The sequence below is a fragment of the Lissotriton helveticus genome, chromosome 5_1 (assembly GCF_964261635.1).
Source record: "Lissotriton helveticus chromosome 5_1, aLisHel1.1, whole genome shotgun sequence".
NCBI classification, from domain to species: Eukaryota; Metazoa; Chordata; class Amphibia; order Caudata; family Salamandridae; genus Lissotriton; species Lissotriton helveticus.
In genome coordinates, this window is record NC_136065.1 from 1,192,948,789 (window position 1) to 1,192,975,951 (window position 27,163).

Below are 27,163 nucleotides of genomic sequence, written 5' to 3' on the forward strand. Positions count from 1 at the left end.
TAATGATCTGTTAGAAGCACTTCCTTGAGTATCTTAGAATATGAAATGTGGAATTCTTCTTTGATTGCTTCGATTATTTATGTTGTGTCTACAACACACTGTCATTGGTGCTGTTCTCTGCTTTGATGGTTTCCATACAAAGAACTGAATAAAGCTTACTTTGAACTTGAACTTCTGTAACTATGTGATGATGCGCTGGTCTGTAACCAGCGCGTCATCCCTGAATGTAAGGGATGGTACAATGTTGTGATCAGTTGGAGGCAGGCTGCATTGGAGCTGCGTCTCTTACTGGCTGTGGATGGGGTCAATATACCTTCATTCTTAATTAAAGGAGTTCAACTGTACTACAAGGAGGTTCCGTGATTTTGTTAATCGATTTAACACACTCTTGTCAGCTGAGGTGTGATAGAGAAGAGAGTGGGCAGGTGGGACGCACCTCGCGCCCTTTCATCACTGTGCTCGGAGGTCCATTTCCAGCGAGTGTCTCTGCCGCATAAGGAGCTCCTGCAGCACGGCGGAGCGCGGGAAGCACAATGAAAGCGGGGGTTCTCTCAGACCCGGCGTGGCTCATCTACTTACATTATGGCGCGCGATCGATAGCGAGCGCTCTCCTGGCTGGCTGCAGCGTGCTACCATCTGACAGGGGCTTTTGAATGATGATTAGTTGAGAGTTGGCTCTTCGTCCGCTGGGATGAGGCTGCAGTCAGAGCTCTGCGCTTCTGAGGAGCTTCGAGGGGGAGTTGAGTTCCGCGTCGACGGACCTGGAGCCAAGCACAGCTCCACTGCCAGTTCACCCCAGCCCAGGATGGGGTAGGTGCTCTTCCACAGACCCTCCCCACTGTGTGACTCTTGCTTCGTGGAAATGGAGAAGAACCACGCCACTCTCCCGCCAACCCTACTCCCCGCACGGGCTCCCCAGCCCGGCCTGCCCGCAGCCATGAGTCGGGCGGGGCTCCAGAAGCAGAAGCTGTGGCGCCGGGTCTTCTGGGCCGCCTTCCCGCACCTGTGCTTGATCCTGTCCGTGGTGGCCTACAGTCTCCTGGGGGCGCTCATGTTCAGCCAGATCGAGGGCAGCGTGCACCCGCGCACGGAGGACTACGACGAGTTCCTTGGCCATCTCTGGAACATCTCCGAGAGCACCTGTGACTCCGACGGTAGGTGCTGTCTGGATAGTGGTAAAGACGGTCTAGCATGAGTGATGGGTGCATGTCTACAGCACCCTCTTTGGTGAGGATAGCCAGATTTAAATGTTTGGTTGGCGTGTTCTACTGGTGCTACATCTTTGGGTGTATTGCATGTTTCTACTAACTTCCCTGCTTTGGTTCGTTGATAGCTGCTAACAGTGTCAACATACATTAAAACCCACTTATGACTGTCTGAGAGTGTTTCTAAAAGTTTCCAAGGTTTGCATATAATGTACAGGGGCGTTGATACAATTGGCGCAGCAGGTGCAGTGGCAGAGACCTGAGGGGCCCATCGAATCCTCCATGTTTCTGAACTTTACTAGCACCGCAGCAGTGGCAGGGGCCCTGCTGCAGGCAGCTGAGCCCATCGCATCCTTGCTATGCAAATGATAATGTTGCTCAAGTAGGTAAAGTAGTAGTCCATGGCCACTTAATGTAGACAAGTGAGAACGCAGGATTAGTTTTCAATTCTAACCCAAGCTCCTAAAAACAGCCGATCTATCACAGTTACTACGTTACATTAAATGTCTTCGTCTCTCTCTTTGTGATGTCTGTGTAGTGCTATTTCTAGAGGTTCTTGTGACAATACATGTAAGATAAATCTTTGTATTAGCCATAGAATTTGGCTAAATATAATGATGTATTTACATAAAGTACACAATACTGGGGCTCAGCCTTTCAGCTGCTCCAAATCTTAGCAAGGAGATAGGCGATTTGCCCAGGATCAAGCAACTGAGTCAGGTGGGAACGCCCTGGGTAAAACCCAGGTCTCCCGAGGAAACATTTTACAGTGCAGTCTGCATTGGAGGCGTTGCTCACACACTTGTATGGGTTAAACCTACATATTTACTTTAGGAGGTGCATAGGAGACTCACTGTGCGATGCGTGGGCCATCTGTAGATAGATGGTTTGCAGAGGGCAGAAGGAAATGGTCGAATGGAGATGGAGCAGAATGGGTCCCTGGGACATATGTTAGATTATTGCGTCACCCAAGAATTTACCATTCTACGATCTCCATCATCATGTTTTATGCACCAGATTGGGAGCAGTTCCTCTGTTAAGGGGTCACGTTTTCCTCAGCTTATCTAAAGAAATAAAATGAAAACTTCATTTAGAATCATCCTTCACCACCCTTCTGCTTAAAAGTGTCATGCAGAGTGCAAAGATGTGCCCAGAGGCTAGCCTGCCAATTTTAGAACCAGGAAAGTTTAATCCTAACCGAGTTTCCCCCACTTAAACGCATTGTGTGATCTTGAGCAAATTGTTTTATCTCTTTGTGCCTCGGTTGCCTTATTGACAAAGGAAGGAGTGCTTAAAATTGGTCTAAGAGATTCTTTTAAGCACCATTGAAAAACCACATGCTTGCCTTTTTATCATGATACTTCTTTAATTAAAGCAGACAAACCCTGACCACCGATAACGGCCGTAGGCACCCATTAAACAAGCTTCATATTTGACTTTGTGTTTTTACTGTGTTCACCCATGGCACCCTGTCAATGGGTGTGATGGTGCATCTTTAGAGGAGCACGGGTGTAAATTTGTAAACATTTAATAAATCTCTTGCCCTCTACTGGGAGGTACCGTTGGACTTCATTGCGCTCCGTTTGCACTTTATCACCTCTCATGGCGCTTTGATGCACAGGCCGGAGGCACTATAGACAGCCACATCAGCCACTTCTGCCGCTGGGCAGTATCCACCCTCAACAGCCCACCACACTCATACAATTCCTGAGGTGTTGGCGAGTAGAGAAAGGAATTCAGGAGGGACCTTACTGGGAGGATGGCTACGAAAACTTGGCAGTTACACTATGAGTTCCAGGGATTATTCAGGCACATGTTCAATGTGATTTAAAGCAGTTACCTGTAGATTTTCACATTTGGAAGACTGCGAAGCCTGATAGAGACAGTTGGCAACCAGCAGCTCCAAAGGATGCAAAGTTCCTGCTTGGATCTACTCCCAGGAACAAGAAATCAACCCCAAAGGCTAAAAGATGTGCAAGTGTATTCACCTGGTGTGACAAGGACACATGAGAAAGGCAAGATAAAAACAGTTTTATCCGGTATATTGACCATTTCTGTAGCACATAACACAAACTGAATTACCTCATGGCGATTTAAACCTATCCTTCACTTACAGATCCCTGCAGTTTTCCCTTAACTAATGTTTTATTCACCAGGATTGAAAGAAGCAAAGTGTAGGTTAAACACCAGTCTATGCAGCAGACATATAACCTACTCAGCTACTTCACACGTCTATCTTTACGAGGTCGACCAATATATTAAATGAAAGGTGCATTTATTAGTCCAACTCCATATCCACTTGGAAAGCGGAGGATGTTTTCAGAGGGCTAAAGTAAATATTTCTGTCCTAACACATTTTAGCAAACACTTGCTGTAAAAATCCCTAAACGTAATTCAGGAGTAAGTCTCCACAGTGCACTAGTTCTCACACGGATGGAATGTGTCTGGCTCAGAGAGACTTCACCTCACTAAGTTGAGCAGTCAGGTTCCCACAGTGTGTGCTACACGTGCATCCTTCTCCATAGACACACACACCTCTGTCTCTGCAGGAGGAGCATAAACACAATAAGCTATTTTACTTGCCTTATAACGTGAAATCTGTAAGATTTCATGACAGACTTGTGCCTTAATTGTCGTATAGACTTAGTGGCACATCTGGGGCCAGTTCAGTTCAAAGAACTTTATTCGGTTAAAACATATAACCATAAAAGTAACAAACATACAAACAAATTACATTAATTACAATGAATACAGCTCATAATTATTATTGGAAAGAGGGAGATCAAGTAGACAGTTACACAATGAACTAAGATTTAAGCCATTTCAGTTATCATTTGTTTTCGTGATTTAAAAACACTTTTTAAAAAGTTTAAGACCACAGTTACAGTTAAAACCATATCCAATCTCTGTAACTCTAAAAAAGCTGGGCGGCATCTGGTTAAATTCATTTCTTTTAAAAAAGGGATAATAATTTTTCTACGATGGGCACCATAGAGTCTGCAGAAAAATAAAATATGGATGTCTGACTGAATTGACAACCCATCACATGGACAAGTGGGCAACATACGATTCCATCAATCAATCAGTGACACTTATAAAGCGCGCTACCTACCCGTAGGGTCTCAAGGCGCTGGGGGGGGGGGGGGGGGGGGGCCGCTACTGCTCGAACAGCCAGGTCTTCAGCTTCAGCTTCTTCCTGAAGGAGAGGTGGTCTTGGGTCAGGCGCAGGTCGGTTGGGAGGGAGTTCCAGGTCTTGGCGGCCAGGTAGGAGAAGGACCTTCCTCCTGTAGTCGCTCTTCGGATGCGGGGGACGGCGGCGAGGGCGTGGTTGGCTGATCGGAGGTGGCGTTTGGGAGCGTAGAAGTTGACTCGGCTGTTGAGGTAGCTCGGGCCTTGGTCGTGTAGGGCTTTGTGTGCGTGGGTGAGGAGGCGGAAGGTGATTCTTTTGTTGACGGGGAGCCAGTGAAGGTCTCTCAGATGTCCGGAGATGTGGCTGGTTCGTGGGATGTCGAGGATGAGTCTGGCTGAGGCGTTCTGGATCCGCTGGAGTCTCTTCTGGAGCTTGGCGGTGGTACCGGCGTAGAGGGCGTTGCCGTAGCCCAGTCGGCTGGTGACGAGGGCCTGGGTGACGGTCTTCCTGGTCTCGGTGGGGATCCACCAGAAGATCTTCCGTAGCATGCGTAGGATGTTGAAGCACGCCGAGGAGACGTTGTTGACTTGCCTGGTCATGGAGAGGGAGGAGTCCAGGATGAAGCCCAGGTTGCGTGCATGGTCTGTCGGTTTGGGTGCGGTGCCCAGGGCGGGAGGCCACCAGGAGTCGTCCCATGAGTTCATATTAGGGAAGGACACCAGTCTAAAAAACATACAAAATCTAAAACGGGTTAAAAGAAAACGATCGTAGTTTGACATGGGCAGGGATAAGTATGGCTGTACAGAGTTAATCTCACAGAGAGTAGGAAGATGGGAATGTACCGATTGTTTCAAGATTTAAGTTCTCTTCCTCTTAGCCTCAAGATGGTCCAGGCAGAGGGTTTTTAGTGTCTTCCTGGGAATGCTACCCAATGAGGATGGATCCAGATAGTAAGAGTAGCATCCAATCTCAGACAAGAAACACTTTACATATCCCAGCCATTCCACTCTATGCACGTGATCCAGACTGAGGATGTCCTGTAACAAGGCCCGGTTCATAACACATTCATTTATAGTCCATACCCTGTGCCACAGTAGGATAGGTTGAATTTTGATAATGTCTGTTATGTAAGGTTGGCCGAGTTCTGCATGGCAGTTATAGGTTGCTGCACATTGTGGAACAGCCAGGACTTCCCTCAGAAATTTATTTTCCACCACCTAGATTGGATCAACATTTGCATACCCCCACAAGCCTGAACCATAGGTGGCAACAGATATACATGTTGCTCTATATATAGTTAACATTTCTTTTATCGGCTTCATGCCCAGTTTTCTGACAAAATTCTTTAAAGCCATGATCGTTTTCATAAATAAAAGTGTTCTAGCCTTAATGGCACTTGTCCAAGAACCTAACTCATGGAATAAAATACCCAAATAAGAAAAGGTTGGGGTATTATCTAACGGGACGTTGTTTAAAAACATCCGCTTCATGGGTTTACCTAGTTTAGTGCCACAGTTCATAGTAAAGGTTTTGCTACAGTTTACTCGTAAGTCTAAGTTCAGCATAAAATTCTCAAAACTAACTACTAGTTTTTGTAGTGCCCGGGGAGTACGAGCCATGAGTACGGCGTCATCTGCATACATGAGTGCAGGGATTGCCCTCCTCCCCACCCTGGGCATATCTCCGCACTCATGCAGCAGGTGACGCTCAAGCCCATTAATATAAAGAAGAAATAAAAAAGGTGCTAGAACGCAACCTTGTCGCACTCCCCGGCCCACGCTGAATTGTCTGGAGCATTCGCCCCCCCTACCGTAGCGAACAGAAGCTGTGGCTCCTCTATAAAGATCCCTTAAAAAACAAATTATAATATTATCCACACCCAATCCTTTCATTATTGCCCACAATTTGGTGTGTGATACGCAGTCGAACGCAGATGAAAGATCTACAAAAGTTAGATACAGGCGTTCTGATTTTATCCTTATATATTTATGCTGCAGTAACATTAAATTTAAACCTTGCTCGATTGTGCCAATCCCTTTTTGGAAACCAAATTGCAAGTCGCTCATGATTTCGTTTTCCTCCGCCCAACTTTGGAGTCTTGCCAACACTATGCGTCCCAAAATTTTTATTGATGAATCAAGAAGGGAGATCGGCCTGTAACAGGCACAGTTGTTTCTATCCCCCTTCTTGTAAATTGGGACGATGATGGATTTAAACCAAGATTCTTTTAAACCCTCAGATAGAGCCGCATTAAAAAGTTGAACCAACATTGGGCCCCAGATTTCGGTGTTTGCTTTAAATAGGTCCGCAGGAATCCCATCGGGCCCGGCTGCCTTGCCACCTTTAGTAGCCCTCAAGGCAAGCAGTACCTCTTCCAGAGTCACTACCAAATTCAAATTTGGATGTGAATCCGGTCTGATAGGGGGATCTCCGCCATGGTTGTCATCCTGGGCCTTATAAAGATCAGAAAAATGATCTACCCAATTATCTTCATTTATTGCGATCTCAATTCGTGCCGTATGAGTTTCATATGGGAAAGGGGTATTAATTACCTTCCAGAATACAGCGGGATTTTTTGTTTTTGAGGCCGCGCAAAGTGAGTCTAATGCTTCCTTATTTAGCGCAGATTTCCTTAGTTTCAGGGCCTGATTATACGCAGACCTACAAACTCTTACTTCACTTTTATCCCTGGGGCTTCTATGTACTGCCTGTTTTAGGTTTTTCAGGGCCCTAGTGCATGCATTATTAAACCATTTTTTAGATCCTTTGGCCCTACATTTCGCCTTCACCATTAGGCTATTTTTTATACTTGCTGCAATTATAGAAAAATGCTCAATTATTTGCTCACTCTTAGAGTTGTCGCCCAAACAAATCAAAAAACTATTAGAACACCCTTCCCAGAGTTCCTTAAAGAGGGTTGCGGGGATTACTTTGCTCCAATTAAGTGTGTACCCATTTTGTTTCCCAAGGACAACATCAACCACTGCCCCTAAAGGTGGCGCGGCCGTAGATGGGTCTGGGAACAAAGCTGCTACCTTAAGGCATTGGGGAAGATGGTCACTTATGGGCAATTTGATGTCTGTAACCCCCACTACTCTATGACCAAGATTACTGGAAGACAAAATAAAGTCTATGGTTGACTCCAATCCTCTACCAACGAAGGTCGGGGCAAAGGGGATGGGTTTTAGGGCCATCTCGTTAACAAACCCTAGATCGAGCATAAATAATAATTCATTAAGCAAGTCTCCCATCAGGGTGTGATCAAAGTGGGTAAGATGCGTATCTCTGTCTGTCATTAATCCACATAGACCCCGACTCCCTTTTGTACAGAGTTGGCAATTAAAATCACCCCCCCATAAAATTACCAATTCTTTGTCGTTTTTATCGACCTCTAACTGAAGTTCATCCTTTAATTGCTTCATTGCAACCACAATTTCATCCCTCGGGACATTATTATAAAAGTTAATAATCATCACCTTTCCTCCTTTAAAATTTCTTAAGATTATGAGCTGGAAGTAATTAGATTGTAAATTACAGTGAGCTTGTTTAATTTTGAGTTGGTTTGAGACAAACGTAATCAAACCACCCTTAGCCCTTCCGAAGTGGCCTCCCACAGCTGGAGTAAAAAAGGTTCTATAACCATTTACATGAATAGGAACCTGGGTCCATGTTTCTTGCAAAGCCACTATATCCTGACCGCTTATTACTGAATCCCAAGCTGGGTTAGTAATTTTTTGGCTCAACCCTGCCACATTCCAGAACAGCAATGTGCAGAGATCACTCTTTATCTGTCTCGGGGCTCTTCCTATCTTTTCCCCGCTCCCACTATCTTCAACTACAGTGGATTGCATCTGATCAGAGACATCACTAGGACAAAATGTCAATCCATCCAAGGTAGTGTACTCATGTGTTGTAGGCAGTTCTTGGGGTAACTCAGTAGGGACCTCAATACTGATAAGGGGAACCCCACCCGCAGTTGGAACTTGTGGGACTGGTGAAAGAGGGCTGTTCCCTACCAAATGTTCTCGGGGTAGCTGGGCTTGCTGTCAGTCCACCCCTTCTAAACCAGAAAGAGTCTGGAAACGATTTTGAATTGGTAGGTTATACGTATATGGGAGCGGTCCTCTATTATTCCATTGTCTGCCTTCAATGGGGTTAGACTCCAAATATGGAGGATATTGGTTACCAGGGGGAGGATAATATGTAGCTTGATGCTGTAGTCTAGGATAGAGGTCCTCCGGCCTCTGAATATAGGTAGAAGGATCTCGGTCAATTAGAAAGGCAGAATTTTCCGCCATTGGTTGGATTCCCCTTGGGCCAGCCCTATCCCAAGGTCTTACATTTCCAAACCCCTGATGGAGGTAAGTTGGTTTCTTTAATAACTGCCTATCCCTACCCCAATTATGAGAACTTTTTGGCGGTGCGTATGGATAGAAATAAAATAATAGATGCGTGGAGATGGAAGTGCTATTATCCACATTAAACCAATCCCCGATATGCCTGACGGCCCTATGATCTTTAAAGTTAATAATTATAACGTCACCGTTTCTATCCTTTGGCCTAGTGCCCACCCAGTTGGCACGCCTTACGCTTATAATTTCGCCATTTATAGATGCAGGTAACGGTCTATTATCACGGAGCCAGAAGGTAACCTTATTCCGTAAAGCTCCGTGATCTTCCCATTTACCTGCAGATAGTTCTGGGACCCCTGCCATTATAATAACATAAGGGGCCGAATCAGGGGTTAAATCTACAGTACGGCTTGTTTTTTCAGAGGCAATGGCCAAGACATTCCCTTTTCTCTGCTTAGTTATCGGCGAGTGCTTACTACCATCTTGGTTCTGAATCCCCCCTGGTTTAGATATTTGCTCCTTTAATACAGGAACCGTCCCATGGGGTATAGCCAGTTGCGTAGTAGAGGCAGGTATCGTAATTACAGGGCTGGCTGGTCTTATCCCCTCTAACCCAGATATCCCTTTTTGCACAGATACTGGTGGTATGGGTGCAAGTAGTGGAGGGGAAACTATTACTTTGGGTTTTACAGAAGAGTCCATTGTTACTATGTTATTCATTTTGCCTTTTTCTAACCCCTTTACCAGGTCGAGAATATGCAGAGAATTTTGATTGACCTTTTTCTCTATTTTATCTAACTGAGTGAATATTTTAGAGGTCTTATCAAAAAGTGGTTGCATCACACCCCTAATGAGTTCTACTATCTTAGCGACCATTTCCGCCTCATTTACAACGATTTGGTCAGTTTGTGGCTGCGATGGGGAAACTGCCCCTTTACTTATTTTATGTACTCGGATACCCAGTGATTCACCCCCCCTTTTTTTACAGTTTCCGTTGGTTGGTGGGGAATTAGGAGACCCAGGAGACGGTTCATTAAACAATTTTGGGGTGCCCGATAGTCTGAGACTATCATTCCCTATAGGTAAATCCATTAGAGATGGGCTAGTTAGTGTGCTAGACAAAAGATTTTCACTTGTCACAGCACAATCAGCGGGGAGGCTATCAGTGTTACCTACAATCCCTGAATTTGACAGGTCAATAAGTAGCACAGAATCTTTATGGGAATTTAACACGTTAACATCCCCTATTCCCCCTAGCTTGGAAGATCTCATATCTGAGAATAATGGTAAGTTCCCACGCTCACTCCCCCCTCCTTGTGTAATTTTCTGAGATGTTTTCTTTTGCTTCCCCCTTCGTCTCACTCGGGCTTTCTTAAATTTCCTGGGTGATTCCCCTTTTGCCATGCTATGTGTTTCTAAAGAGACCGCTATGCCTGATCCTGTGGGGGCTAGAGCATGGGAATCCTCATCATGCTGACCCATATGAACCATGGCGGTTACAGTAGTTACTTTGCCAGCCAATATAGGCTGGTCTTTTTCCAAGGGAGTATCAGAAATTATAACTGAAGGCTCCGGGGTGATAGTAGTTGTGGGCGAGTGATCCAAACCCAGGGACAACCTTCTATTACTATTTATTTTCGCTACCTTTTTAATTAGGAAATTGTCCATGGTTACCAGTTTGGAAGACATATTAGAATATAGTTCCTAATAACAGTAGAGAACAAACGTGACTCATAGGAAAATATTTTCTCACTCACAAACTTTTACCGGTATAGAGCGTATGAAAAGTTTGGCCCCTGACCCGGCTCCTCGGTGCACGGAGGGCCACAGAGGGCCCGCTCTTTGCCCGGTCTTCGCCCCGGCCGTTGCCCCGCGCGCGTCCCGCGTGCGCGTTACTGCCACAGCTTATCTAGAAGAGGGTCAGGTAAAGGGGGCGGGAAGAGGACCAGCTGCGGCCAATCCACGCTGCTAGGCACGCTGGTCCTCGCAGTCCCGCCTCTGCCCTTGGTGGTCAGCTGCTAGGTCCCGGTGGCGCATTGGTGCACAATGCACGTTGGTGGACAGGAGGCTGAGTCCACAGGTAGCAGAGTCTGTGCCTACGAGCGGCTCCCGCGGAGCGGGGGCCGCGAGGCGTGGCGAAGTGGCCGGATAGCAGGAAAACCAGGACGAACAACACTCCAGCAAGGAAGGACCAGTTTATCAACCTCAGCAGGGTGAAAGGCTCCTGAGATTGCTCCAGCCCTTTCTGCTTTTCAGGGACACTTGATTGTGATGGAGTCTCCATTTATAATTATATCCACCTGATCGGTCCTCTGTTTATGGTCATCAGAGGGATTGATGGTTAGGGCCCTGTTTCCAAATGGGCTGGAAATTCTGACCTCTGTGCTAATCCATGGTTTGACAGGGGTTGGAATTAAAAATTGAACACAGTCCCCTCCCCCCCCCCTCTTCCTCAAGTTAATTACCGGGTATGAGAAAGCTTGAATTCCTTCAATTTTCCAAAGGCACAATCAGCATGCCAAATATCAAATATTTATTGTTGAAAAAAGCACAGATAATTCCAGAATATGCAGGTTTTAGTGTGGAAGGCACCAAAATTAATGTTATGCCTCATTGCATCCCCCACCACGACATTAATAATAATTTCCTAAATCAGGTATGCCTCACGTGGGGCTGATTCTTCCCAAAGTCCGTCCAGATTTCAAGTCATGGATGAATAATAATGAACCTTGTTACATTTTTACCCATCTCAATGATGCTTATTTTATTTATCTCACAACGAGACCTCAAATGTTGAACGGCAATGGCATTCCGGTCTGACTTTAAACCCTTGACTGGTAGAGAGCATAAGCATCTTTGCATAAATATCTCATCACTAGACGCATCAGCCCACTGAGATGTCTTACTGCACAATTCAGTGTTATATCTGCCTCTTGAACTACTTTTCACACCTCCCAATACCCCCAGCTCTTTTTTTCCTCAAACATCTCCCTACCTGCGACTTCCCTACGCAGAATATTGTTTATATTTTTAAAAAAAATGTTTCTTAGGAATTATGGGTAGAGATTACATAAGAATTTTCAGAGCGGAATTTCCGGTCTCACGTGAACCGTTTAGTCCCAGATATGCCCTGCACTGCTCTAGAGAGGGTATGGAGTGACTGTCCACCCGTAAACTAGGTGAAATGTCATTTCACGCTGCAGTTTGCCGCAGAGCCATTTCATAATTACATTAGAGTTAAAATTGGACTCCAGCCCGAGGCTGGATGTTGGAAAAATTGAAATCTCCGCTCCAGTTCTATTTTAGTAATTGCATTTTTGTTGCCAACCACCATCTTCCGAAGTGAAACACTCACTACTTTTCTTCTAAGTGAAATGATGCGTTTTCTAATGGCATTTTTAATCGAAGGTGTAGTTTTTCATACGATACGCGTCATTAGCTGTTTAACAGCGGTCACTGATAGTTTCTCGTGCTGCTAGGCGCAGGCGCTGCATACTGCCCGTGTGGCATCCTGGTAGCAGAACGTGAAGTGTTGATGGGGAAGTGGGTAGTTTTGAACAGAGGTGAGGGTCTGTAAGCGCAGCTGGCCAGAGGTCACGGGAGTGGGGCGATGCACAAATATAAAGCCATCTGTGACGTCATCTGCTGTCTTCTCACTGGATATCTGAGTCTCAAACTTCGCGATCGAATTTTGCAACTTGTAGAGCCAGGATTGCAAACCAATTTACAGTGTTAAACAAACCTGGCAGACCTAAGTGGTTTTACTACAGCATAACAGTACGTCATCACTTCCTACAACTACGCACTGGTAAACCCTACGTGAGCAGCCAGGAACTGGTGGATGAACATAGGTTTGGCTTGCGAGTCTGCGAATGCCCACAAATGTGTGTTTCTGTGGCTTCACAAAGGGAAGCATCCTCTACGACGCAACTTTTACCACGCAGTGCCTTTACAACGCAGGTTTTTCAATGCAAGTCATTACAACGAATTGTGCTGGGGCGCTCTAGGATCGGTAATAGTTTAATTTACTATCCAACACCTTCCCTACTATCCACGGGGACTGGAGTTGGAATAGTAAATTAAACTATTCACTATCCAGCGCCCCCCAACGCAAGTCGTTGTAACGACTTGCGCTGAAAAACCTGCGTTGTAAAGGCATGCGTAGTAAAAGCTTGCGTTGTAACAACGTACATCCCTTTACAAACTCCTTTCTGACTCTTTATAACCCTGGAAATGGTCAGGAATTTACTCCAGCAAGGGGCTGGCGTGGCTGGGTGTGAAGCTGAACAAAACTTCCGCTATCTTCTTGGATGTGTGCGAAGTGGTCTCTTCAAGGCAAAATGCATTACCCATGGAGAACAAGCATTGGCATAGCCAATAGGTCTCGCCCTTGGGACCTTTTAAGTGTTTAGGCATTGAGCACATGCATACACAGGAGGGAGGACACTGACATCGATAGGGGTGGGGGAAGGAAAGAGAGAGCAGGAGGCAGAGAAAAATAAGGAGAGATAGAGGAAGAAAGAGGAGAGGAAAAGAAAGGTCCTGTAAGAACGTGTGAAGAATCATGCACATTTGTGACATCCCTCCTGAGTTGGCGAGCAAACAAGGACGCTAGTTAATAGGATTCTCCCATCCAAATTAAACTCAGCCTTTATGGTTCTTGGTTAGTAGGCCTCACCAGGCTTCAGTCGTGCTTCCCTACACTGAACAGGCTCTGCAGGTAAATAACTGCAAAGTGTCCATGCCCTGCTGATACCATATTAACATAAAGATTAATCAGCCGTGGTTGCAACCGAGCTACTTCCCCTTTATGCACAGCTCCAGATGAGGCTGGTTTGAAACTGAGCTCTGCCACAACCGGAGCATAACCCCATAATCTGGCCAGTAATCCATTGGAGTAAGTGAGTACGAGGCAATTTAATCCCCTGGTATATCTGAGAAACCGGCAGACCCGGAGTGAGGTCTGCGAAGGGACCACTGAGTATGAGCGAAACGAAAGCTTAAAGAGACAGTGGGTGGACCCGTCAGTGCCATTGCCAGAGGGGAAGATTAAGTAATTTGCCCAGAATCACAGGATGTTGAACCAACGCCAAGACTTGAACCTGGTTCCAAAGGTAGGAACTCGGCAGCTCTAGTCATAACAACACATCCTCTACTCTCATTCATGGTTAGTACTTGGTTCTGTTTTAGGCGGCGCTAACAGGAGAAATGGTCAGGTGCAAACTACCCCCTGACTGGAGCACGGGGACTTCTTTTCTTTTTTACAAATTAACCACTACTGTGGGGAGTAACTTCTCATGGATGAATGAACTCAATATGGCGCTTGGACATATAGAAGCTTCATTATGGCATCTGCAATTTATACCTGGCTGGTGATTGCCGACTTCTGGGTTGTTGTGACACCGGCTCTTTAAGGCTACTCCTGTGTTAGACGCTACTGTAAGCCACCCTGAAGGGGGGAGAGCATCACAACGAAAGGTACTCTCTATTGCTGTTACACAGCCTCATGGGGCAGTTTGGTGCCTGGTAAAGCTTGGTGACAGCTTTCCCACTGCGGTGTCCTTGAATCCCTAGCATCGGGGTGGTAATGGAACATTGTATTCGTTAACATACGATATGAAGAGCATTTATGAAACGTTTCTTTACAGCAGTATGTCTCCCGGCACTTTATAGCAGATGTTTAATGCTACACTGTGCAACGGTACTCATTTTACAGTCCGCGGGGAGTGAAAGGCAGGGTTATAACCTACCACCATAGAGTGCGGGGAGGGGGCATGGGATGTATTAACCCAGCAAGACATTATACCCTCGCAATATCACATCGGGCGTCGTCACTACCAGGGGCTGCCTTTCTAAAGGGGAAGCAGGGGTCTCACCCAGCTTCCCCCAAGTGTCCCTGTTGGTTGGGGTTACCTGCAATGGCTCACTCCAGACTAGCGCAGCTCAGCTAAGGACGGGGCTGCACTCCCGTCTCTCACGTCCTGCAATGACCCTTAGATACACATTCAACCGGTGCAGAAACCAGCCCAGGCATGAAGCATATGGAGTCTGTGCACTCCCGCAGACGGTGACCTCATCGCAGCATCACATGCTGGGGAATTAACCACATCCCTAGACCTGACTTAGAGGGCCAGTGAAAGAAGTTCTCCATAAAGCACACCAGCATGTGCGCGCCCGTGCACATCTCTTTACAGGGCGGACAGAAGATGTGCACACGGGGACTGGCTTTACTGGCGGCACAAAAAAAGTCCACTGAGTGTCGCGCCGCCAGTAAAGGAGCCAGTACCCTCATGCACATCTTCTGCCTCGTTTGTCTCCCCGCGTGCACGCTGGAATCGTATCGATTCCAAAAGGCCTTTCATGGCAGTGCAGCGCAAGCGCTGCTTTTGCCTGTCCGAGACCTAAAAAAGGAAATTATATGCCACACATTGCAGGCGCACGTACACTCTGCAGTCGTAAAATAACAAACTTTCCCCGACATTCCAGGTTTGCATCCAGAGGGCTGTAACTGCCCAGCCTTCCTGGCGTGTTACTGGGAATGTGTATGAATGCCCAGATCTAGTAAATCTACACCTCTGAGTAGGAGTGTGGGCCTAGGTTTAGGAGGCCTTTTTTGTGGATCGGGTCCACTGTATCTGACATTAAAAGCTGCACATTAAAGTAAGGTCCTCGCATTAAGAGTCCTTACTCCCAATCACATTTCAAACCCTGCCCAGCCATCCTTTGCCTCCACTTCCTGGGGAGTTATGTCATCATGGCATACCTTATCACTTCATGTTATGATATTGATTTTTACAAAGTGCATTATGACCAGTGATTGGTCTCTTGGCGCTAAGACAAGTCAAACTTGAGAAGAGCAGTAAAGAGTCAGGTTTTTAGTTCAGCATGAACTGGGCGAAGCTTCTAAAAGCATTAATAGCATCTAGGAAATGATGTGCTCAGGTTTATGTCTGCTCAGAAATGCTGATGAATTTGGCAATTACATATTGACATCGGCTCTTTTATGAAATCAAAGTGCAGACAGAGAGGACAATTCTATACATTTAGGGGACCCTTTGAGACACGGAGCAGGATGGACAATGATTTGTTGGGGGTCTGGGGGGGAGACTGGAAAACTATCACGAATGGACTTTTCGATCTCGCACAGGGATTAGTTAATTCCAAAGAATACAGGTGTCGCCAGAGTGTGATGGCTGTTGTGTAGAGTTGGAGAAACTGGAATATCAGAGGCTTAGCTTCGGGAAGGGGTGTTTGGGGTCTGATACTCGGCAAATAATACAATCTTGGTTTGGTATTTGGGTTTGGGGACCCTGCTTCTGGTTTGCTATGTCTTTGTTGGTTTTTCTACACATCCTGATTTCACTAAGAGTTTTTAACTTGTTCATTTTTTGGGACAGGAACTTAGATATATTTAGAACCCATTGATAAAACAGGTGGCAAATCTGCCCCATACAAGTACTCCTGCAATAGTACTACTTTTTTAATTCACAAAACGTGGTAGTAGAAGTCTTGGAAAGGCATGTGTCGTACATGTTAGTATGTTCTCTATGTTGATTGTGCAGCGTCACTCCTCATCACCATGGTAACACAGTCTGTATATAGGTGACGTCACTGGTGCACCAGTGACAGATGACAGCTGTCTCATGTTAATGCTGGTTGTTATCCCGCTACCGCGGGTCCTTGTTGATATTAAACTTAATCTTAAAGATACACCTTTCTCCATACTTTATTGGTGTATGCTACAATTGGCGACGAGGGTTCTTCCAACAAGGGCCGGCGGAAATACTGTGGTCGTCGATGAACGATGATCGTGACCACATTGATAAGGAAATGCGGGAGAGAAGTTAAGGAATAACGGAGTGAGTACGATATGGATGCTGACTAAAAGTATTCTACTACAGAACGATGCTTGAAAATCGGAATTAATCTGCTTTTACTCGGCACCGCATGATTTTGAAAAAAGCTGAGTTTAACTTCACAACTGAAGCGGTGTGCGGTGTAAAGCGAGTGCGAGTATCTGAACTGTATTTATCAGGCTTGTGAGTTGAAGTTCAAGCGGATGGAAGCATTTTGAAAGCGGCGCTTCGTGACATTCAGCTGAGGCGTCTGTCAATTACCTCAGCTGAGTCGCGTGAAGCATGCCGGTAGTGCCTTGTGATTGGCTGCACGTCACCAACGTAAAGAACGTGCGGCCATCTTTGAAAGTTTCCTGTCAGGGATTCGAGTGAAGGAAAAACGGAGCGCTTTCTGAGGGAAATTTTGCGCTCAGGTGAAATTGATCAAGAGGAAACGAGCAGCTTTACAAGTAAGCTACAGAGTTATATCGGAGTTTTAATAAAGCTATCTTCTGCCGGTGCATTTGAAATAAAATTGCCAGAAAGGCAAAATAAAGCGAATAAATAAGCATGGCAGAGTGCAACAACATATGTGCTCCTCCTAGATTCCTGGATGAACCAGGGAAACCCACTATGAAGTGGAAGAAGTGGGTAAGGGCATTCGAAAATTACATCATTTCTATTGATGGGAAAGCTTTTGACAACGAAAGAAAATGTTCCTTGTTGTTTGGACTATTAGGTAAAGCAGGGCAAGACATCTTTGACAGTTTACCTGAGTATGAGAGCCCACCGGGATCATTCATACCACTGAATGAGTATCAGGAAGCGTTAAAAAGATTGGAAAAGCAATTTGATGAAGAAAATAATATAATGGTTGCCAGACATAAGTTTGCTCAAAGGAAGCAACAGGAAGGGGAGTCTATTGAGGACTATGTTGCTTGCTTGAGAGTTTTAGCTGTAGAGTGCGAATATGAGGAAATGACTGATACATACATAAGGGATCAAATAGTGTTTTATTGCTACACGAGGAAGGTGCAGGAGAGATTATTGGCTTGCAAAAGACCAAGTTTGCAAGAGGTCATCGATATCGCTAGAGGTATCGAAAGATCCTTAACATCTACAAAGGAATTGTCATCTACTGTGAATAATGCTAATGTATTTTACTTGCAGGAGAAGAAAAAAGGGGATGGTAAGACTTACGAAAGAAATATGAGTGAAAGAAAGGTGGGAGGTAAGCAGTTATGCTGTTTTAGATGTGGTTCTAGTGAACACTTGGCTGACTTCAAAAACTGTCCTGCTGTAGGTAAAAAATGTATAAAGTGCAAGAGGTATGGACATTATTCTACTCTGTGTAAAACAAAAAGGATAAGCAATAGTACTAGTATTAACACAGTTGGAAATTTTGACGAAGAAATGTGCGCTAATATTATGTTGTACATAGAAATGGAGGATGGAAAAATAAAAGGGCCCATTAGTGATGTAAAGATTGGGGAAGTTGAGTTAAAGTTCACCGCCGATTCAGGTGCCCCAATAACTACAATTTCTGACACCCTTTTTGAAGAGAGATGGAAAGGTGTGCAGTTGACTGAATCTGATATGAATCCAAAAGCCTTTGGAGAGAAGGATATAAATATGTTGGGATATTTCATTGACACAGTAACATTTAAAGGGAGAGTGATTGAGACAAAGGTCTACGTAGCAGAAAAGGGGAGAATACTGGTAGGATGGAGAGATTTGGCCCAGCTGGGGGTGGTATTGGTTCCGGGAGCTAAAGACCCCGTGATTTTAAGAGAAGAATGGATGAACAGCATCTGTGTAGGGAGTGAAGAAAGTACATTGAGTGAAATATTAGAAAAGCATAAAGATGTATTTAAAAATGTTATTGGATGTGTAAAAGGATTCAGTCATGACATCAAGCTTAAAGAAGGGGCTATTCCGTGTAAGCACAAGGTAAGATCTGTGCCTTTGTCAGTGAAAAATGAATTAAGAGAAGTGCTTGAGAAATTAAAGAGGGAAGGTGTGATTGAAGAGGCGGAAGAATCTGAGTGGATTTCTGCCATAGTTGTATCAAAGAAGAAGGTGACAGGGGAAATTAGGCTGTGTGTCGACCTGAGGTCGCTTAATAGAAATATTGTAATTAATTGTCATCCCTTGCCAAAAATTAAGGACATACTTCAGTCAACATCGGGATCAAACTATTTTTCTCTTATAGACTTAAGGTCAGCGTACCATCAGGTGTCCTTGTCTGAAGAGTCCAAAAAACTAACATCTTTCATTACTCCATTTGGAGCATTTAGGTATGTGAGACTTCCTTTTGGTCTAGCATCATCTTCAGGAGTTTTCCAGAAACTCATGGATGTATTGTTTGGAAAAATGAAAGGGGTTGAAGCCTTTCAGGATGACATTTTGCTGCACTCCAACACAGAAAGCGAACACATACAGTTAATTGATACAGTTCTGAGCGTGTTGGAAAGTAGAGGCATGACTGTTGCTAAGGACAAATGCAAATTCATGGCAAAAGAAATTGAATATTTAGGACATGTCCTGTCTGCAGAGGGTATTTTGCCAAAAGAAGATTTGGTCTTTGCAATAAGGGAGGCCCCTGAACCAAAAAATAAAGACACCCTGAAGTCATTCCTTGGCCTCAGTGAGTATTACGCAAAATTTATCAGTAGATATGCAGAAAAAGTGGAACCACTTAGGAGACTGTTAAAGAAAAATGTGAAGTATGAATGGGGAATGGAACAAGATGATGCATTCAAAACTGTCAAAATGGAAATTGCTAAGGCGCCAGCATTAAAGCCATATGATCCACAGCTAGAAAACATCGTGACTGTGGATGCTAGCAATGAGGGAATAGGTGCTGTGTTCTGCCAAAGGAATGGTAAGGATGAAAACACAATCGCATTTATTTCTAGGAAATTAAATGACACTGAGGTTCATTACAGTACAATTGAACGTGAGACACTGGCCTGTGTGTGGGCTGTACACAAACTCAAAGATTATTTGTGGGGCAAGAGTTTCACGCTTGTAACGGACCACAAACCCCTTGTGTACATGATGGACAGCAAGGGGCGTGGAAATGGCAATGCCAGTTCAAGGCTGATCAGACTCATGTCAAAGCTTCAGGAATATAACTTCAGAATAGAACACATAAAAGGAGGAAAGAACAGTAGGGCAGATTGTCTATCCCGGTTACCGGTAAAGGTAAACAATGATGAGGTACTGGAAGATAACGAATGTGTGGTGGCACACATTGATGCGACTATGATGTGTGAAGGGTCAATAAAAGATGAGGAATGGGAAGAGTGTACAATGAAAGACAGTGTTCTGGCCAAAGTAAGGGAGTATGTACAATCCAAATGGCCACATGTGAGGAATTTACCCAAGGAGCTAAAGAGTTATCAACAAGTAAGCGATGAATTGACTCTGGAAAATGGGTTCCTGAAAAGAGGTGAGGTGTTCGTGCCGCCACAAGGTCTCAGGCAAAAGATAATCCAGATGGCTCATATAGGGCATCCTGGCACCACTGCCACTAGAAATGTTCTGAGAATGTACTATTGGTGGCCAGGTGTGGACAGCGAAATTAGAAATACCATAGATAACTGTGAGCAATGTTTGAAGTCAGACAAACATTGGAGAGTGGAGAAAAATGATCTGCAAATTGTGCAAATCCCTGATGGACCTTGGGCCAAGGTTGCAATAGATTTTGCCGGACCTTTCAATTTGCTACAAGAAGAATGTAAATACCTAATAGTTTTGACAGACTACTACACTAAGTGGGTGTGCTACAAGTTTGTGAGGATCATTACTACCGAAGTAGTAATAAAATTCCTGGAGAAAATCTTTGAGAGAGAAGGGCAACCCAAAATTATAGTGTCTGATAATGGATCACAACTTGTATCGCGTTTGATGGTGGATTTCTTGGAAAAGCGTGGTATTGTGCAGGAGAAAACACCCCTGTACAGCCCTAAGAGCAATGGTCAAGTTGAGAGGATCAACAGATTCTTCAAAGAAGGAATCCAGATGGCTATTGCGAATGACATGGATGTGAGGGAGTTTATCAAAGTAAAAATTAATGCATACAATAATACTCCTAAGGAAGCAACTGGGTTTACACCGTTTTTCCTGATGAGAGGAAGAGTATACAACGGCGTCATCACGCCGAAAATAGGTGAATGGAAAGCAGCAGCGGTAGAAACAAGACAAGTCTGTGATAAAGAACTCAATGTGAGGGAGAGCATACTGAGTAAACAATTGAAGAATAAGGCTTATTCCGACAAAATCAATCGTGCTAAAGATAAAGTCATAGTACCTGGGGATTGGGTGCTAGTGAGGAAGCCTGGACTGGTTGCTAAAGGTGAGTCTAAGCTTAGCAGGCCAGTGAGAGTTGACAAAGCAACCGGAGGAGCTGTGCTAGTTGAAGGTGAAGGATGGCGCAGTAAAGATGATGTGGTAAAACTGAAGCAAGGTCAAGAACAGATCATAATGAGTAAAGCAGGAAGGGAGGAAGGAGTCCTAAATGACAGTGTTCTAGAATGGGATGACAGGTGCAGTAACCTAGATGGGTCACACACCAGAGTCAGTCGAGGAATGTCTGACGTTTCAGACGCAAGTTTTGGTGGTTTCTCTTCCAGTCCCGTGGACACTACTTCTGTGCGAAATGGAACTCCGGAAGACAATTGTGAGGAAAGCAATGAGTGTAATGCAACAAGCAGGAGTGATATTGAGGGCAATGTAACTGGAAGACAGCTTTCTAGAACGGGCAGAGTGGTCAAAATGCCCGCCAAGTTTAAAGACTATATTATGGAATAGTTCTCTTTTGTTTATGAAGGAAGGGAGATGTCGTACATGTTAGTATGTTCTCTATGTTGATTGTGCAGCGTCACTCCTCATCACCATGGTAACACAGTCTGTATATAGGTGACGTCACTGGTGCACCAGTGACAGATGACAGCTGTCTCATGTTAATGCTGGTTGTTATCCCGCTACCGCGGGTCCTTGTTGATATTAAACTTAATCTTAAAGATACACCTTTCTCCATACTTTATTGGTGTATGCTACAGCATGCCAGTCTCAAGTTTCAAGGCATACAATTGGCAATCAAACCCTCAAGAGATTATGGGACGAATGCTTGCCAATAGTGTGACTACTGGCAATGCCACGGGGTAGCTGAAAAGATGTACTGAGGCAGCGTCTGTTTAGTATACATTATTAAGTACTAAGGAAATAGACATCTCCAGTCTTGCCATGTCAACTGTGCCTCACCACCTAACAGAAACTCAACATTCTATAACAGCTCTACCTGAAGGTTCCAAGGAAGAAACCACATAGTATAAATAAGGGAGGGGGGACAGGTGAGGCATTACATTGAGATTACATTAAGATTATAACAGTAGCATTCCAAGCCATTGTTTTCTGTCACTTCGCCACTCTACCCAGAGGGACTAATTTAGGATTTAGCAGATGGAGTAAAGGCAGACATAGAATGGAGGACCTTAGTGCCTTTACTCCACCCATCAAATTTAGAGATGTTCACCATCTCTGTACATTGGCAGGAACCGCTGTCATGGCTGTTCCTGTCAGTGTCGGAAAAGCTTGAGGGACAGCTCTGCCAAACATGATGGGTGGCTATCAAGCTTTGTGAAAGTTTATTTTATTGTTCAAAAACAAATTCCCAATGCAGAAGTTTGTTTTTGAAAAATAAGCTAATGACCCCTACATTATGGAAGTAATTCTGAGAATTTTATTTTTTAACTTTCCCTCTTCACTCAGATATAAAAAGTCACCTGAATTAAGTGAACGGTTGGGTGGCTTACTTTCAACAGCACCTCCTCTGCCGGGCCTTAGGAGGAAGTTAAACACCATGGGATTTAATTTTACTCTGCTGATGTAAAACTTGTGATCCTCCCAACTCAAAATCAGGCGGGTGACCCTTGAGTATGCTGGACATGTTTCTCTGTTGCCATTGCAATGGAGTATCTGTCCGCTAAACTTCAAATCAGCCCTGCATATCCCAGCTAGTGCAAATCAGTACTGGTTCCTGCTCCTCATGGGTACAGTCCATCCCAAACCTTGGTTACCTTACACATTCACCCTGTGGCCCACAGTATTTTAATTGAGAAATTTGAGGTTCACAACTTCTGAATCTCACTGACTAAGCTATACCCATTTGGAGAATTCATGGTAAGGGCTGAGCTAGACTCGAACTATGGGTCCATACTGACCCCAAAAAACATACCACTAACCAAGCCATTGAAGGAAGTCCTGTGAATTCATCAACTAAACAACCTATCACAGAAATCTAACAAATTGTGGTAAATATGTCATTTAAAAATACATCAAGACTCCCCAACCGAAAAAAACATAAATCTGATCATCAATACAGCTCACTTGCAGCCCAATAAAAGAGAAACTCATGCCTTATGTAGCCAACATTATGTTCATGCTGGACTGTTCAACCTGATACTTACAATGCTATAATAAAAAGCACATGTCCCAGACTGCTAGTCACTGTTGGTTCAAAGCCGGCCCGGCTTTTGTCATCACACATGATTTATGTCCATCAATAGCTGCACTGAACACTGACTTTCTCAACAAGCAACAACAGCACTGATTGAAAATGACCGTTAAGCAAGGTCATAACGTAAATCTGCATATAACTGAAACACACTCCTTCTGAATTGAGACCAATTCCAGTTGAATGTTCTAATCATGCGTTTCCAAAGAGGGCCCAGCCTCCAGAGACATGCAGGGACCTCCCATGCTTCTTCAAGCTCAAACCCCCAAAACACTGCATGCATTTCTGAAAATTGACACCAACAACCCTTCCTTCTAGAACAGACTGTATCGATCCAACATACTCTGGCCCACTGACTAGCCTCTCACCCCAACAAAGCCAGAGCAAGCTTCAACTTCCCTACCCAAGGAAGCTCCAATTGCCCCACCCTGCTCAATCTCCATTTGCCCAACTTCGAGCAAGCTCCCATTGCCCCACCCCGCTCAAGCTCCATTTGCCCCACTTCGAGCAAGCTCCAATTGCCCCACCCAGCTCAAGCTCCATTTGCCGCACCTCGAGCAAGCTCCAATTGCCCCACCACGCTCAAGCTCCATTTGCCCCACCTCAAGCAAGCTTCAGTTGTCCCACCACGCTCAAGCTCCATTTGCCGCACCTCGAGCAAGCTCCAATTGCCCCACCACGCTCAAGCTCCATTTGCCGCACCTCGAGCAAGCTCCAATTGTCCCACCACGCTCAAGCTCCATTTGCCTCACCTCAAGCAGGCTTCAGTTGCCACCCCGTGCCCCACCTCAACGTGAAAGAGTTTAGCAAATGGCACCTGTGATGTGGTACTAATGTCCACAAGGACTATGTTTACATCAACCCCTTGACAGGGGTGGGGGGAGTCGTCGAAGAGTGCAGCTGCACACACACCTAGATCCTCTTCACCTCTCACACTCCTCCCTGTTACGTGAAGAAACAATGGGCCATATGCACAAAGAAATGGCGGAGTGAGGCGTTAGCCGTCATGGCTTAATGCCTCACTCTGCCACTTCAGAAACGCAGGGCTGCACCATATTTACAAGAATATGGTGTAGCCTTGCGTTTCCCCCTGCACTGGCACTAAGTTTAGCAGTTTAGCACGAACGCAGACACCCTTGCACCATAGCGCTAGGGTGTCTGCGTGTAGGGGATGATTGTTTATGTGTAGGAAGGTCTCCCTTTCTGCACATTAAAACATTTGTAATGCTATTTTGTCACTTCTATGTGTGCTGCTTAATGCAGCACACATGGAAGTTACATAATGTCATTTTTTTAAGACTGTTTATGTGCACGGAGGGACACCTTCCTACACATAAACAATCCAGGGCATTTTGCTTTTTCCATGTGTGCTGCACAAAGCAGCACACATGGAAAAAGCAAAAACAAGGAGAAATAAAGCATTTCACCTTGTTTTGCCAAGTTGAGACCAGGTTTTCCCTGGTCTATATTTTGGCGTTGCCTCCTATTTGCACTGCCCTTGAAAATATGGGGTAGCTTCAAAATCAATGGGTGTTGCGGTGTTGCCCTCCCCTTTAACGTTAAGCATAGCGTGAAAAGGGGCCTTATTTACAAGGTGTTGAGGATGCGTGTTAGTACATTTGATGCAGAAGTCCTTGTACAAACTAGATCACAAGTTCCAAATCTGGCAAAATAGGTGAGGGTATTACGAACTGTCTGCCAACAGTTGGATGCAACCCCTGGGGTATCAGTGTGAATCTTTGCATATACTTTCTTTACGTTTCACTCATCTAATGGCGATGAAACGAGTGCCATTGAGTGAGGTGATAGGTAATAAATACATAAAATTCCCCCGAAAAAAAGATTTATATATGCTACATATATAACCATTATTAATATAATTATACACTTTGACTTCAGATCTCACATAAAGAAAGTTGCACAAAGTTAAATACTGTCACAGTTAATCTTTTTATTTACTTTAAGAGCAACACGCTCATTGTGTCTTTGTTTTCTTTGAATGGTACTCATTGCAACTGCCAGGAGTGATAACTAGTTAGGTGTCCTTTGCCGCTCGTCACCATTTTTCCAATAAAGATGCACTCGGTCAAAAGAACATACAGATTGTCATTTAATGGAAGCATTGCAATGGGGTCCCAGACGGAAAGAGTCTGCATTCTCAATCTCCATTGTAGACCCCATCTCCTGTTGCAAACATCAAATGTACATGTGCAATGCTGGCTGTTTCCTAGGAGACATTGTTGTTGATTCATCATGGAGCCAGCCTGTAACACATTTCATAAGACCAGCTGCAGGAAGTGGAACCTGTCTTGTTCTCACTCTGTTGCAGAAGTGGTCTGGTATTACCTATGCTTCCAATCTAGCCCTAATATCCACTTCGTGTTATGTGCTATGGAGTCTCTCCAGTTCATTTAGAGTGTCACTATTAAAAATTTTTTGATATGAGTAGCCGAATGCTGCAAAGAACCAGGACAGACTATAAACAGTGAGTCCAATGTGAAATAGTTTACAGTCTCCTTGATAAATCATTCCTCAATCCTCGCTGTAGATAGTTACAGCGCTGCTGGTTGCCTCATGCCTGCTGGGTTTCTTCTCAGAGAGTGGTTGACCAAACTGGTTTGTATACTGGCCAACTTTAAGATTAATGAAGATTGACAACATATGCTCACTTCCCCCTTTCTTATCCCAGACCTTTTTTTCAGGTGAATGCCAAAACTGGACCACTTTAGATAATATTCAAGAATATGGACACTCAGACTCAAATGCTGACTGTTAGACCTGGCATCATTGGCATGAGTCTCTCCTCCGTTTTTTCTGTTTGCCTCCTCTGTTTACGATGTTTTTGCTGGTATATGCTTTGGGCACTGTGCCACTGCTGATCAGTGCCACAGTGCAAGTGCTCCCTATGTGAAATTGCTGTATTGATTGACTTCCATGTTTGGCTTATTTGGTTTACTATCAGTCCCTAGTAGAGTGCACCAGGAGTGCCAGGGCTTGTAAATACAAATGCTGCTAGTGGGCCTGCAGCACATGTTGTGCCACCCACAAGAGCGGCCTAGTAAAAGTATGTCTGAAGGTCTGCCATTGCCAGACCACGTGCAGTCTGACTGTCACGAGGACTGCGCAAGTACACCTACTTGCCAGTCCCTAAACCTTCCCTTAACTTCATGTTAGTCACCCCTATGGTAGGCCCACGGGCAGGGTGCATTGTAAGCATAAGGTAGGACAAGCCTGACAAGGTTGGCATGTCCTAATAGTGAATTACATCCATAGTCGTTTTTCACTATTGTGAGGTAGCCTGCTCTCCATCAGTTAGAATGGGCTGCCAGGATTATTAATGCGATAATCCTAGCGGGCTCGGGGAGCATGGTGCAATGTCGAGTTTGGTATCCCTGAACTCAGGGTTTAATAACGCATCCGTTTGTGTGGATGGTTTTTGGACTCTGTGTTTGAAAATAGCACTTTTAGAAAGTAGCTATTTTCTTGTCTAACTGTCTACCGGTCTCTGCTGGTTCTGGTGTGCGTGTGACAGGAGCTGGGTGGCTCCAGAGAGTCTGAATGAGTCAGTGTGGGATGAGTGGGGCATTTGCATTGAGAGTAGGGGAGAGTAGCTCTTGATAGCCTGCCCTGCCTGATACAATGTTGGCTCCGCCCCCCTGCCAGGCGACTGATGACTCTGTGCTTGCCTGGGACTTTCCTGGCCCGCCTCCTGCCGGGCAGCTGATGGCCCTGCCCCTGCCAGTGACAATGCTGGCTCCGCTCCTGCTGAGCGGCTGAGGACTCTGCCCTGCCCAGTGAATAGGCCAGGTGCTTCGGCCTGGCAACACCCACAACAAACCCAAGATGGGGGGAAATTCCCCTGCATGGACAAAGGGATCAAAGCCAAAACGGGGTATAAGAGAAGGACCCCTGAACCAAGAATTCAGATCACTTCTGACAAGGAAACCTGAACCAAGGACAAGAAGCCTGCTGATCTAAGGACTGCCTACCCCTTCTGCCAGAGTGCTGTTTGTTGGGGGAATCCTGCATTGCTTCTTTATTTTGCCAAGGAACCAGGAGAGAGGAACTGTGTGTGTACTCTCACTCTTTGCTGAGAAAATCTCCAAGGGCTGGAAGAGTGC

The 27,163-nt window shown here is 45.0% G+C and overlaps 1 protein-coding gene across 1 annotated transcript in view; it reads left to right on the forward strand.

Annotated features, from left to right (window-relative positions):
* Positions 1–710: 710 nt before the first annotated feature.
* Positions 711–27,163, forward strand: part of KCNK18 (potassium two pore domain channel subfamily K member 18) — a 142,339-nt gene continuing 115,886 nt past the window's right edge. The window contains exon 1 of the mRNA XM_078641191.1: positions 711–1,154. Within this exon, the coding sequence (XP_078497317.1) occupies positions 863–1,154 (292 nt within the window). The 5' untranslated portion in view covers positions 711–862. The remainder of the gene's footprint in view (positions 1,155–27,163) is intronic.